General features: G+C 38.4%; 1 protein-coding gene across 4 annotated transcripts in view; it reads right to left on the reverse strand.

Annotated features, from left to right (window-relative positions):
- LOC132117632 (tyrosine-protein kinase Fes/Fps-like) overlaps nt 1-10,893 on the reverse strand; it is a 28,736-nt gene extending 17,843 nt beyond the window's left edge. For 2 of the 4 annotated variants that reach the window (XM_059526970.1, XM_059526965.1), the window contains exons 1-5: nt 10,722-10,893; nt 9,665-9,747; nt 9,359-9,598; nt 8,630-8,803; nt 6,395-6,491 (exon numbers count right to left, since the gene is read on the reverse strand). In XM_059526970.1, coding sequence (XP_059382953.1) covers nt 6,395-6,491; nt 8,630-8,803; nt 9,359-9,583 — 496 coding nt within the window. In that variant the 5' untranslated portion in view covers nt 9,584-9,598; nt 9,665-9,747; nt 10,722-10,893. The remainder of the gene's footprint in view (nt 1-6,394; nt 6,492-8,629; nt 8,804-9,358; nt 9,599-9,664; nt 9,748-10,721) is intronic. The other 2 variants (XM_059526968.1, XM_059526966.1) reach the window with 2 other exon arrangements.
- Between the last annotated feature and the right edge of the window lie 2,494 nt (nt 10,894-13,387).

The following is a 13,387-nucleotide window of genomic DNA, read 5'->3' on the forward strand; positions in this document are numbered from 1 at the left end:
GTTGGATTGTTGGAAGAAGTTGCTGTTGGAGGGTGTTTTGGTACCATTCTTTATTCATGGCTGTGTTTTTGGGCATAATTGTGAGTGAGTCCACTCCCTTGGATGAGAAGCAACCCCACACATGAATGGTGTCAGGATGCTTTACTGTTGGCATGACACAGGACTGATGGTAGCGCTCACCTTTTCTTCTCCGGAAAAGCCTTTTTCCAAATGCCCCAAACAATCGGAAAGGGGCTTCATCTGAGAATATGACTTTGCCCCAGTCCTCAGCAGTCCATTCACTATACTTTCTGCAGAAGATCAATCTGTCCCTGATGTTTTTCTTGGAGAGAAGTGGCTTCTTTGCTGCCCTTCTTGACTCCAGGCCATCTTCCAAAAGTCTTGGCCTCACTGTGCGTGCAGATGCTCTCACACCTGCCTGCTGCCATTCCTGAGCAAGCTCTGCACTGGTGGCACTCCGATCCCGCAGCTGAATCCTCTTTAGGAGACGATCCTGGCGCTTGCTGGACTTTCTTGGACGCACTGAAGCCTTCTTTACAAGAATTGAACCTCTTTCCTTGAAGTTCTTGATGATCCTATAAATTGTTGATTTAGGTGCAATCTTAGTAGCCACAATATCCTTGCCTGTGAAGCCATTTTTATGCAACGCAATGATGGCTGCACGCGTTTCTTTGCAGGTCACCATGGTTAACAATGGAAGAACAATGATTTCAAGCATCACCCTCCTTTTAACATGTCAAGTCTGCCATTCTAACCCAATCAGCCTGACATAATGATCTCCAGCCTTGTGCTCGTCAACATTCTCACCTGAGTTAACAAGACGATTACTGAAATGATCTCAGCAGGTCCTTTAATGACAGCAATGGGATTTTTGGGATTAAGTTCATTTTCATGGCAAAGAAGGACTATGCAATTCATCTGATCACTCTTCATAACATTCTGGAGTATATGCAAATTTCTATTATAAAAACTTAAGCAGCAACTTTTCCAATTTCCAATATTTATGTAATTCTCAAAACTTTTGGACACGACTGTAGAAAAGGTGGAGGTACTGGTCTGCTTTTTTCTAATGATTGTAAATTTAATCCTTTACCACCTTTGTGAGTATCAACAGCTCCTTTGAATCCCATTCAGTTAATGTTACCTACCCTCTTAAAATACATTTTGTAGTTGTCTATCGGCCCCCAGGACCACTAGGTAACTTTTTGGATGAATTAGACATGCTACTCTGAACCTTTCCTGAGGATGGTACTCCCCTAGTTATGCTTGGAGATTTCAACATCCACCTAGATAAACCTCTGTATGCCGATTTCCACACTCTGCTTGCCTCTTTTGATCTCAACCGAGTGTCAACTTCTGCTACTCACAAATCAGTCAACCAACTGGACCTTATTTATACACTGCACTTTTATACACAGTACCCAGCTCCACTGATCATGTACTGGTTACTCCACTCTGATCACTTCCTCCTTACTCTTAACCTCAACATGGTCCCTGACACATCACTTACCCCTCCACATGTCATCTTTTGATGTAACCTACGCTCACCCTCCCGGCTATCTGCAATACTTTCTGCTCCACTCTTACATCTTGCTTAGACACTGTTTGTCCCTTATCTTCCAGGCCAGCCTGTACCACCCCTTCCGCTCCTTGGTTATCTGATGTTCTACACGAACACCTTTCTAAGCTTAGAGCTGCTGAAAGGGTGTGGCACAAATCCAAAAATACTACCGACCTTAATGTGTATCAGTCACTCCTATCTTCCTTCTCTGCTAATGTCTCCACTGCTAAAATTACATACTTAACAATTCTACAAAATTAACAATTCATCTAACTCTCGCTTGCTTTTTAAAACATTTTCCTCATTCCTTTGTCATCCTCCTCCCCCTCCTGCTTCATCTCTTATAGCTGACGACTTTGCCACGTTTTTCATTAACAAAAATTAAACACATCAGTGCACAGTTTTCCATACCACAATCCATCAAACTCATTTCACCGGCAAACATACACTCATTTACATCCTTCTCTTCACTCTCTGAGGCAGATGTGTCCAAACTCATCCTTTCTAGTCATCCTACTACTTGTCCGCTTGAATTTCATCTCATCGCCTTCAAGCCATTTCTCCTGCAGTTGTACCTGCACTCACTCACATCATCAACACATCCCTCCACACTGGTGTTTTCCCCTCATCATTTAGAGAGGCTCATATAACTCCACTATTTAAGAAACCCACCCTCAACCCATCTCTTTTAGAGAACTACAGACCAGTTTCCCTTCTTCCTTTCATTGCAAAAACACTTGAACAAGCTGTGTTCAACCAAGTCTCTGCATTTCTCACACAGAATCTGGCTTCAGAAGTGGACATTCAACTGAGACTGCCTTGCTCTCAGTTTTTAAAGCCCTAAGACTGGCAAGAGCGGAATCCAAAACTTCAGCACTTATCCTGCTTGATCTGTCCGCTGCTTTTGATACTGTTAACCACCAGATACTCCTATCAACCCTACTGGCAAAGGGCATCTGAGGAACCGCACTTCAGTGGTTTGAGTCTGATAGGTCCTTCAAAGTATCTTGGAGAGGTGAGGTGTCCAAGTCACAACATCTACTGTAACTACTGGGGTGCCTCAGGGTTCAGTTCTTGGACCACTTCTCTTCTCTGTCTACATGGCATTATTAGGTTCTATCATTCAGAAACATGGCTTTTCATACCACTGCTATGCTGATGACACTCAACTCTACCTTTCGTTCCATCCTGATGATCCAACGGTAGCTACTACCATCTCAGCTTGTCTAACAGACATTTCTTGCTGGATGAAGGACCATCACCTTCAACTCAACCTTGCCAAGACAGACCTGAATCATTTCATCACAATTTCACCATCAAGTTAGGCACATCAACCATAACTCCTTCAAAAACAGCCAGAAGCCTTGGAGTTACAGCTGATGATGAGCTGACTTTCTCAGACCAAATTGCTAAAACTGTCCGATCCTGCAGATTTGCTTTATTCAACATCAAGAAGATCAGGCCCTTTCTTTCGGAACATGCTGCACTACTTCTTGCTGAAGCTCTTGTTCTGTCCAGGCTGGACTATTGCAATGCTCTCTTCTCAGGTCTTCCAACCAGTTCTATCAAACCTTTACAATTAATCCAGAATGCAGCAGCAAGATTCATTTTTAATGAGCCGAAAAGAATACATGTCACACCTCTGTCTATCAGTTTGCACTGGCTACCAATTGCTGCTCGCATAAAATTCAAGGCATTAATGTTTGCCTACAAAACCACCACAGGCTCTGCACCCATTTACCTAAATGTATTACTTCAGACTTATGTGTCCTCTTGAAGTGTTCTGCAAGTGAACGTCGCTTAATTGTGCCATCCCAAAGAAGCACAAAGTCACTTTTACGAACTTTTAAATTAAATGTTCCCTCCTGGTGGAATGACCTGCCAAACTCAATCAGAGCAGCTGAGTGCTTTGCCATCTTCAAGAATCGACTTAAAACCCATCTCTTCCATCTTTATTTGACCCTCTAACTTTAGGATTCATATATATATACAGTATATATATATATATATATATATATATATATATATATATATATATATATACACCTCTAACTCTAGTTTGCTCTAATCTTTTTCTATTCTATATGTTTTCTTTTTTTATTTATTATATGATTTATAAGCCCTTGCTACATGTACTGTGTTTAGGCTAACTGAGACTTGTTATAGCACTTAAATTTCATTGCTCTCTTTGTTGCTCTTTTTGCGCCACTCTCACTGTATGCTTACCCTCGTGTACACATAAAAACTAAAGTATACTTTGGGCTTTACTCCACATTCCAGGCCCATCACTGCTCCACGGTCCAGGTCAAGTTCTACTTCACAGTCCCGCCCACCATCTTTCTCCCATGATCTTCTCTACTCTATTCCTCTCCTGGAATTTTGGGTTTATTTCATGTTAGGGTTCTTTAGTTCTAGAACTACAGAACCTGAACCGCTCTTGGGGTACCATCCAGAGACTGGCCCAGAACATATAGGAGTAGAGTTTTTTTTTTTGTTGCACTACATGCCAAAGGCATAATGGTTAGTAAGTGGGGATGTTAGGGCATCTGAAGCCACCCTTAGCCTACGTTCACACTGCAGGGCTTAATACTCAATTCCGATTTTTTGAAAAAATTCGATTTTTTTGCAAGGTCGTTCACATTTCCAATTAAATGCGACCTTTTGTGATCTCCTATGTGAACGTGAAATGACCCAGAAGTGACCCGCATGTGCAGAAGAGTACTCAATGGTCAACGACGTCACTCGTTGTTTGCGGAAGTAGCTAACGTTAAACATGGATGTCAACAACAGTGTAGTCAACAGCGGAGCTCTTTTTGCAATATTAAAGTTATTTTCCCAACGAAGCCAGCACAATTACAATCTTCTCATTTTAAGAAGGAGGAGAGCAAGGTATTTGGCCATGGCGTTTTGTGGAGCAGGGTTAGCAACGTCGGTACAGAGAAACGTGTGGGTGCAGAGTCGCAGCCAGGAGTGGTGGGATACTGATGTGAGTGGCTTCACTAATACAGAATTCATAAGTTTATCTTCTCGTTCTTGCCTACTTCAACGCAGAATTATGATGTTTGTAGCATATCAATGACGTACGGGTCGGATACATGTGGCCTAGCCGTTCAGACGGAAGTCGCATTTCAAAAGATCGGATACATATCGGATTCAGGACCACATACCCAAGTGGCCTGGGTCACATTTGAAAAAATCGGAATTGGGTCGTTTCAGCCTGCAGTGTGAACGTAGCCTTAGAGGGAGGGATATGTCAAATCTGTTTTGTGTTTTTGTTAATGTTTTAAGGTTTTTTTTTGTTTGTTTTTTAAGTTCTCATTGCCATGTCATGTGTTTCCCTTGCTCCTCTTGTGATCTTGCAATGTGCTACGCTTGTCCATGAGTCACGTTCTGATTGGTTGTTCTGGTCATGTGTTTCTCTGTTCTGTTTGGTCATTGGTTCATTGTCTTCTTTGTTCAGTGATCGGTCTTTGGGTATATATAGCCCTCATGTTTCCATTGTCTTTGTCTATCTTTGTTCTACGTTAACCCACTGTTAGACAAGTCGTTTCATGTTCATGCCAAATCAAGTCTCTGTTTATCTTGTAAATGTTCGTATGTTGGATTTAAATAAACTGCACATGAGATCAACAAACTCTTCTTTAGTGGATTGAATCTTACAAGATGCATAATTGCTATAAAATAATACTTACACCACGTGTGATTTTTAAAAATTATTAATAATTTTATTCAGCAAGGTTGAATTAAATTGATCAAAGGGATTTTTTTTTTATTCAAAATAAATGTTGTCATTTAGAATTTTCTTTTTATCAAAGACAACAGTTTTCATCATTGATATGCCACTACCACCACTACTGACAATAAGTTTCTTGAGCAGCAAATGACTTCTGAATGACTAATGGAGTATCATTTGACACTAAAGATTAGCCTAATAGCTGTTAAAAATAATCTTTGTCACCACAGGAATAAATTACTTTTTAAAAGCGTATTAAAATAAAAAACAGCTTTTTTAAATTGTACAAATATATATAAATTAATACATTTTTACAGTTTTTACTGCCCAGGTGAGCATAAGACCTGAAAGTTTTGAACATCTGCTTTAACCACCAATGCTTTAAAGGGTATAATACACCTTGATTATTCGGTAGCACTTTATTTTACAGTCCTGTTCCCCATGTACATACTATGTACTTATTATAGTAATTACAATAACTATGTAATAACTAGGTACTAACCCTGAACTTACCCCTAAACCTAACCCTACCCCATGTAGTTACCTTGTATTACCAGAACGTTCTTAGATAAATACACTGTAAGTACACTATAAGTACATGTAAGTACACGTACTGTAAAATAAAGTGCAACCGATTATTCTATCAAAGAGTGATACAATTGTACCCATCATGTGCAGCTCATTTTATAATAATTTCTTAACTGCAAATATACAGCATCTGTAATTCATCTTTCATGTCTATGCTCTCTACATTAATGATTTTTACTGTTGTATTTATTTTGGCCTGTCTCTAAGTGCTGCAAAAAGTGCTCTGCTGAATATTCACACTAAGGTCACTGGAGAAACCACATTTAGTTTCTCTTGTTTCCTCTGTAAGAGGAAACTTTATTACATCTTTGTTACCTTAGAAACACGTCTTGGTCTAAAGACCGGTTTTCTGCTCTTGGCCAATTAGACAAATGCCTTGTTTACACATAAAATCATAAAACCATTCAGTGTTTAAACATTATTGTTTGTCTATCTGTTCAGCACAGAGCACACAATTCACAGTCAAAATGAAAGGAAAGTGGCCAGGACTAGGCAGCAGCGAGGCATCTTACCTTTGCTTGCTTCCTGGTACTTTCTTTTGGCCTGTGTCGCGTCCCGTACTAGCTGTCTGTAACTGGACTTGAGCCGGTCCAGCTCAGTTTGGGTGACCTAACCTTACACAACAGGACAAAAAAACCTATTAAAATCCAGGTTGGTGCATCAAAGTGAGTCACATGTGTCATGTGCAATCAAAGGCATGAAAGGACGAGGAGTAAAAATGCAATGCTGACAAACAATTTAACATGTTACTAGGCAGCTTTAGATATGAGGTTGAATATGTGTGATTTTTCACTAATAATAGTTTCAAACACCTCCAGGCTAAAGATAAGTAATGGAAATAACGATTTTATTGCTGCAGTATTAACTTCCTATACACTCCATTCAGTCAAAGTTTCTTTAAATAACCATCTCTTTTATACCTTTTTATAATCTGAAGAACCGTTTTTCGCCACAAAGAACCTTTTGTGAAACAGAAAGGTTCTTTATGGAACCATTTGAACAAAAAAGGTTCTTCTATGGCATCGTGTAGCACCTTTATTTTTAAGAGTGGATCTGTGAATGCAGGCTGTGCATTCAATCAAACTACTGTGTTTTGGTGCAAATTCAAGCCAAATCAGGCAAAAATGCAAGCTATGCTGTGACCAACATGGGCAGGTTGCCTGACAAAACTACTGAATGTGAAATACAATTATCACGTTGCTTCACCACAATTTCCGATATAAATTCTGGTTCCTGAAGTAAACCGTTTCAACTGTTACTTCGGCCATAAACAAACTGTCAGGCAGACTGATAGAGCTGATAAGATTCACTAGAAACAGTGCTCTAAAAATTTTTTCCCCCACTTCCTGATATTCTTCAGTGTGTTTGCTTGCAGCGTTAAACCATTCAAGAACTCACAGAAACCATCTGAAGATCAACTGGCAACTTGAGCTTCAGTTATAACTTCAAAACTCAAATAGAATACACCAAATATAAGATTCAGCAGAGAAGAGCTGCTAGAGGGCTTGACACTTACATTTCCTCAATCTAATTTAGACTGTACCAAACACTTCAACACACAAAGCCAAATCAAACAGGAGATAATTATAGATGTGAAAATGTGAGTGATGCCTTATGTTAAAAGATCACAGGCATAGGGTGTAGATTTCTATTCCAAATCAATTATTTTCGACTGTTTCGACTTGTGAGATGCTGTTGTTTTGAACATCAAACTTCCTATTAATTTGAAGAATCCTGAAAAAATATCAGTTCATCATGGTTTCCCCACTGCTCCAGGTGTGTGTTCAGGGTGTGTGTGTGTGCAATTTGGATGGGTTAAATCCAGTGCACGAATTCTGAGTATGGGTCACCATACTTCGCTGTATGTCATGACACTTTAAGCAAAACATTTTTTAACAAAAACATTTTAAGCAGCACAACTGTTTCCAACATTGATGATAATAAGAAATGTTTCATGCCAGAATAATTTCTAAAGGATCATGTGACTCTGAAGAGTGGAGTAATGATGCTGAAAATTCAGCTTTATCATCACAGGAATAAATGAAAGTGAACACACACACAGTGAACACACACCAGGAGCAGTTTTAAAATGTAAAATTGCATTTTAAAACACATCAAAACAGTAAACATTATTCTAAATAGAAATGATATGTTTTTATAATCAAATTGCTTTTTTAATCAAATTAATGATAAGCATCTTGATAGGCATAAGAGACTGTTTTCAAAAACATCAAAAAGCTCTTGCCAACCCCAAACAGTATTGTACGTATATGCGAATAAAAACAGATCTTGGAAACTAGAAAAATAAATTCAAATATATGCATATGCATATGCATATGCATATATATATATATATATATATATATATATATATATACACACACACGCATATATATATACACACACACGCGCATATATATAAATTTGCTAATGAAAGTTTTGTCATGGTAAATAAGTATGTTTGCAGTGTTGCAAAATACTTTCAGTTTGAGATGCACTCTTAAAAATAAGATTCCAAAAGGGGTTTTCACTCTGATTCTATTAGTTCCTCGAACCTTCAGTTCTTAAAAGTACCAATTTCCCCCTTTCCTTTCATTTCTAAAGAATGTTTATCCACTATAAAGAACCTGAATAAAGTTGATGGAAGTTAAAGGTTCTTCATGGAACCATCAATGATGAAAGGGAACCTTTATTGTTTAGATTGTAATGTGTAGTAATTGTGTGAGTGATGTGCGTGTGGCGCTGACCCTGAACAGTTCCTGGTTGAGAAGGTTCCACTGTTCCCCGTAAGTCTTCCTCAGCTGCTGCTTGTCCCGGGTGAGGAGGGTGAGTTTGCTGAGGGGTCCCACCATCAGGTCCTCCGAGTGCTTGCGCATGATACGACTGAGGCTCTCCGTCTGACTGACCAGCACGTTCCAAGACTGTGAGAGAGAAAGTAAAGTTTTAGGATGTAGGCACTGAAAATGGGATTAATGTAATTATATTTGATTGTGGTGCATGCACCTCTTAAGTGAAAGCAATAATCAAAAATATTACTTGCATTCTGAATGGAATGCATTCGACTGTGAAAGAGAAAGTAAAGTTTTAGGATGTAGGCACTGAAAATGGGATTAATGTGATTATATTTGATTGTGGTGCATGCACCTCTCAAGTGAAAGCAACAATCAAAAATATTACTTGCATTCTGAATGTTTGAGAATTGCAAAGCAATTTTAGGCCTTTGCTCAATTGGGACTTTTGGAAGCAGGTTTTAGATTGTTACAGTGCAATTTCCCATTCCAGAAACAGGGCACTTTTTATGCCTTTAAGGCAAGGAAGGCATGTGGAAAGGAAGGATTTAGCCTCAGCATAGATCTTTTTAAGATGGATATATCATCTAAATGCATAAAATCTCTAATATAAATTGGAATCAATCACTGGAAATTCCTCACACAAGTCTTTGGAAACTTCATACTTGCTAAGGAGATCCTTCCAACCTTATTGAACTGGCTGATGTAGTCGAGACCTCCTCCGGGCTGAGTTCCTTCCAGCTTCTCAACAATGGATGACATCTGATGCAGCTGCACGGAGAACTCGCGATCGCTCTTAGCCCTTTGCGTCATCCATTTCTTCATAACCTCCATCAAACGCAGCTCAGATTCTTGTAGTTTTATTAGAGCGGCGTGACCCTGAGGGCACCACAGGTCCTCCGAAAAGCCCATATCGGCAGCGCACTACTACAGCACGCTGTGTTATAATCAGTAACCAAGTAGTCAAAAATAACAACCAATAGTCAAATTTACCTTCAGTGTGTATCTGTCAGCAACAGTTTGATGGTCAAAAAAACTTGCTGGTCAGGTCAATGAGAAACACCACGAACCAAAATCTACGGAAAGAGGAAGAATGTTATAGACTTTTAAAATGCTTTATAAATGTGCATTTCATCACCTCATTGAAGCCTCTTGTGTGCATGTTGCAAAAAAGGATTGCAATAAACGTGGGAGTTTTCAGAAGCTTTCATTTCCTCACAAGCAATTTAGGACAAGAAAGGGATGTTGTATATAATCACCACTTCCCATATCGCAACGGCATATCAAATGTGAAATATTAATTAATAGCAAACGGCGCAGTCATAAGGAAATATTCTGAAATGCCAAAAAGTTAATGATTAACAAAGCATAAGATCTACTTTGTGTACAGCAGTAAACAAAATTATTACTTCCATTACAACAGTTGCTAACCACTAAAGGCCTACTTGAACTGAACCAGCTATTAGCTACATATAATTATTTACTTCTTATTAGATAGACTTTAAAATTACTCAAATAACAATAAGAGTATGAGACCTAAATTTAAACACATTTAAAACGCGTTCAAAACTTTATAGAAGGGCCTAGTGGCTTCATCATTTTTTTTAAAGCAAAATGTAACTCATATTGATTTCCATATTAAATTTATTTTCCACTGCCCATTTTTGCTTGTGTGACTACTGTATCGACCAATTACAGAAATGAATAGTCACATTTTGTCTAACAAAAAAAGATAAATACGTTGAATAATAGTACAAACAAATATAAAAAAATAACAAATTAAAAAATAAAAATCATCCAGATGTTAAAATATTAAAACAAAAAAATTCATAACACTTAATAAAATAATTGTTTGTTATCTTAAGGAGATGGCGTTGTGACGTCACAGAGCGTTTCTTCTGTATGTCAGCAACATTATTTTATGAATTATGATGAATTATATTCTCAAATAAATCAAACAAGCAGACATCCTTAAATAGACTGACCATATAACACCAGAGCTACGAATATTACATATATAGTCGAGACATGAAATTGTGTGAATTCTCACCTCAGCTGTGTCTAGCGCAGAAAAACGCACCTGTCAAGGAGATAGCAGCGCGCAGTTCTCCATTATAATAAAGAGACAAGAAGAAGGAGAGGGTCGAAGCCGTGAACTGTGGGACACAGTGAGACAGACGAGCTCATGCGATGACACTGACAGAGGAGGCTCTAGAGCTCAAACCAGGAAGAGTTCAGCAGGAGGGACGCAGACTCACTGCATTCAACACGATTAAACCGCGAATGCACAACAAAACCCCAGAACTCTGACCGTGTTATTTAATTAACCCTGTCTGCTATGAATTTACGTATACACTCACATTCGTATTAAAATGATTTTATTACATTTTATTTAATATTACAAATGATACTAAAAGCATGTTAAACATGAAAATAGATAGAGATGAAACAATTCACAAAATAATTAAGAAGCTTATAGCATGCATATAATATGTGCTCTCTCTCTCTCTCTCTCTAAATATATACTTAAAGCCTGATACTGTAAAAACATTAGTAGCACAATAGATTTTATTTGCATGTTACTATTACTATTTGTGACCTCAAAACCAGTCATATGGGTCCATTTTTACAAATAAAGATGTATACATAATCTGAAAGCTGACTAAATTAGCTTTCCGTGATATGGTTGGCCGAGATACAGCTATTTGCATCTGAGGGTCCAAAAAATAAAATAAAATAATAATAACAAAAACATCCTTAGCCATGCATATTACTAATAAAAAAATGTTAAATCAAAAAAAGATTGTATATATTTATGGCTGGAAATTTACTAAATATCCTCATGGAACATGATCTTTACTTATTATCCTAATGATTTTTGGCATTAAAAAAAAAATCTATAATTTTGACCCATACCCATAAGTTGATGGGTTTTGGTACAAATATAGCAGTGCTACTTATGACTGGTTTTGTGGTCCAAGGTCACATATTTGTTTTATGGTTTAAAAGGTGACGAAACTGTAAACAGCTATAACAGGCCATTTAACTAGTTGCATTGTGACAACATGCTCTGTTTTAGGATATATTGATCTGGGGCGGGGCGGCAGTGGCTCAGTGGTTCATGTAGGTTGTCTACAAACCGGAAGGTTGGTGGTTCAGTCCCCGGCTCCACCTGACCGAGTGTCGAGGTGTCCTTGAGCAAGACACCTAACCCCAGCTGCTCTCGACAAGCTGGATGGCGCCTTGAATGGCTGACACCGCAGTCGGTGAATGAATGAGTGTGTGAATGGGAGGTATTTATGGGAGTCGGACTCGCAATCGAAAGGTTGTGAGTTCGAGTCTCGGGTCGGCAGGAATTGTAGGTAGGGGGGAGTGCATGTATAGTGCTCTCTCCACCCTCAATACCATGACTTAGGTGCCCTTGAGTAAGGCATCGAACCCCCAACTGCTCCCCGGGTGCCGCAGCATAAATGGCTGCCCACTGCTCCGGGTGTGTGTGCACTTTGGATGGGTTAAATGCAGAGCACAAATTCTGAGTATGGGTCACCATACTTGGCTTTCACTTTCATAACTTGTATGTTTTTGTTGTTGGTGTTTCTTTTTTTGACAAAATGATGATTCAGTTTTTTTTTTTCAGTAAGCACATGTTTTTGAGGATAACACAAATGATGTAGCATTGTACAAACCAAGGGAAGTCTTCTGGAACTCCACTTCTGTTGCGAAACTGGCCATTCCTAAAATATCGTGCTCTCATTTCATTTTTGTAGTATTTTAAACAACTGATCGAGACACTGACCGTTCAACGTTCAAATCTATCAAACACATCCTTTACGTAGCGTAGTCAAATCTTCCTTTGAGGTCAATGCACCTAACACTTTGACCTCAACAGGATGCTAGACCTTTCTTAGCAAAACAGTTCCAAGTAAAAACCACCTTTTTCAAGGAAATCTCAATTTACTTGTAGCCTCAAAAACAAGAAAACAAAAACAAAAAAACACTATTAAAGCGTTCAGCATGGCTGTGGACTATGAGATTTGATCTGACCTATAGGAAATACAACAAAGAGTTCACAAAGGAAAATGCTGAAGTTTGCATAGATCTTTATTGATTTTTTTTTGTATAATCTATAATTCGCATATTGACATCAATTAAATAAAAAGAAAAAAAACAGCAAAATAATCTTTAAATTACATGTAAATGACAATGCACCATATATAGTACAAAAATAGGCCTAATTTTATATATAGTTGTCCCGTCTCAGGTAGTCATACAAATGATTGGCGTTTTCTACTTGGGGATCTACATGCATCAGTTGACTCTTCAAATAAGGTTCTCCAGAAGGTTCTCACTTGAGCCTGAACACACACACACACACACACACACACACACACACACACACACACACACACACAAGCCCTTAGAGCACAATGCAATCATCACATCAAGGTGAAATCTATTGGGTGTGATCTTGTAAAAACTGCAGCCACGACACAAGTTTAGACCACAACTGCTATAATGTCATTCAACAGCATTCTGAAGCATTCTCTGAGGGTGTATGCACAAATCCCTTATCCAAGTCAAAACTTAAACTAACCTCAATTTAAAAAAAAGTTTAATAATTTTATATTTTTTTTAAAAAGTATTTTAAGTTTTAATTCATGTTATCGCTCTAAGGCAAGCAGATTTTCATCTGTGCTCTTTGGTCATGCCTTCAAG

This window comes from Carassius carassius, chromosome 3, assembly GCF_963082965.1.
Source record: "Carassius carassius chromosome 3, fCarCar2.1, whole genome shotgun sequence".
In the NCBI taxonomy this organism is placed as follows: Eukaryota; Metazoa; Chordata; class Actinopteri; order Cypriniformes; family Cyprinidae; genus Carassius; species Carassius carassius.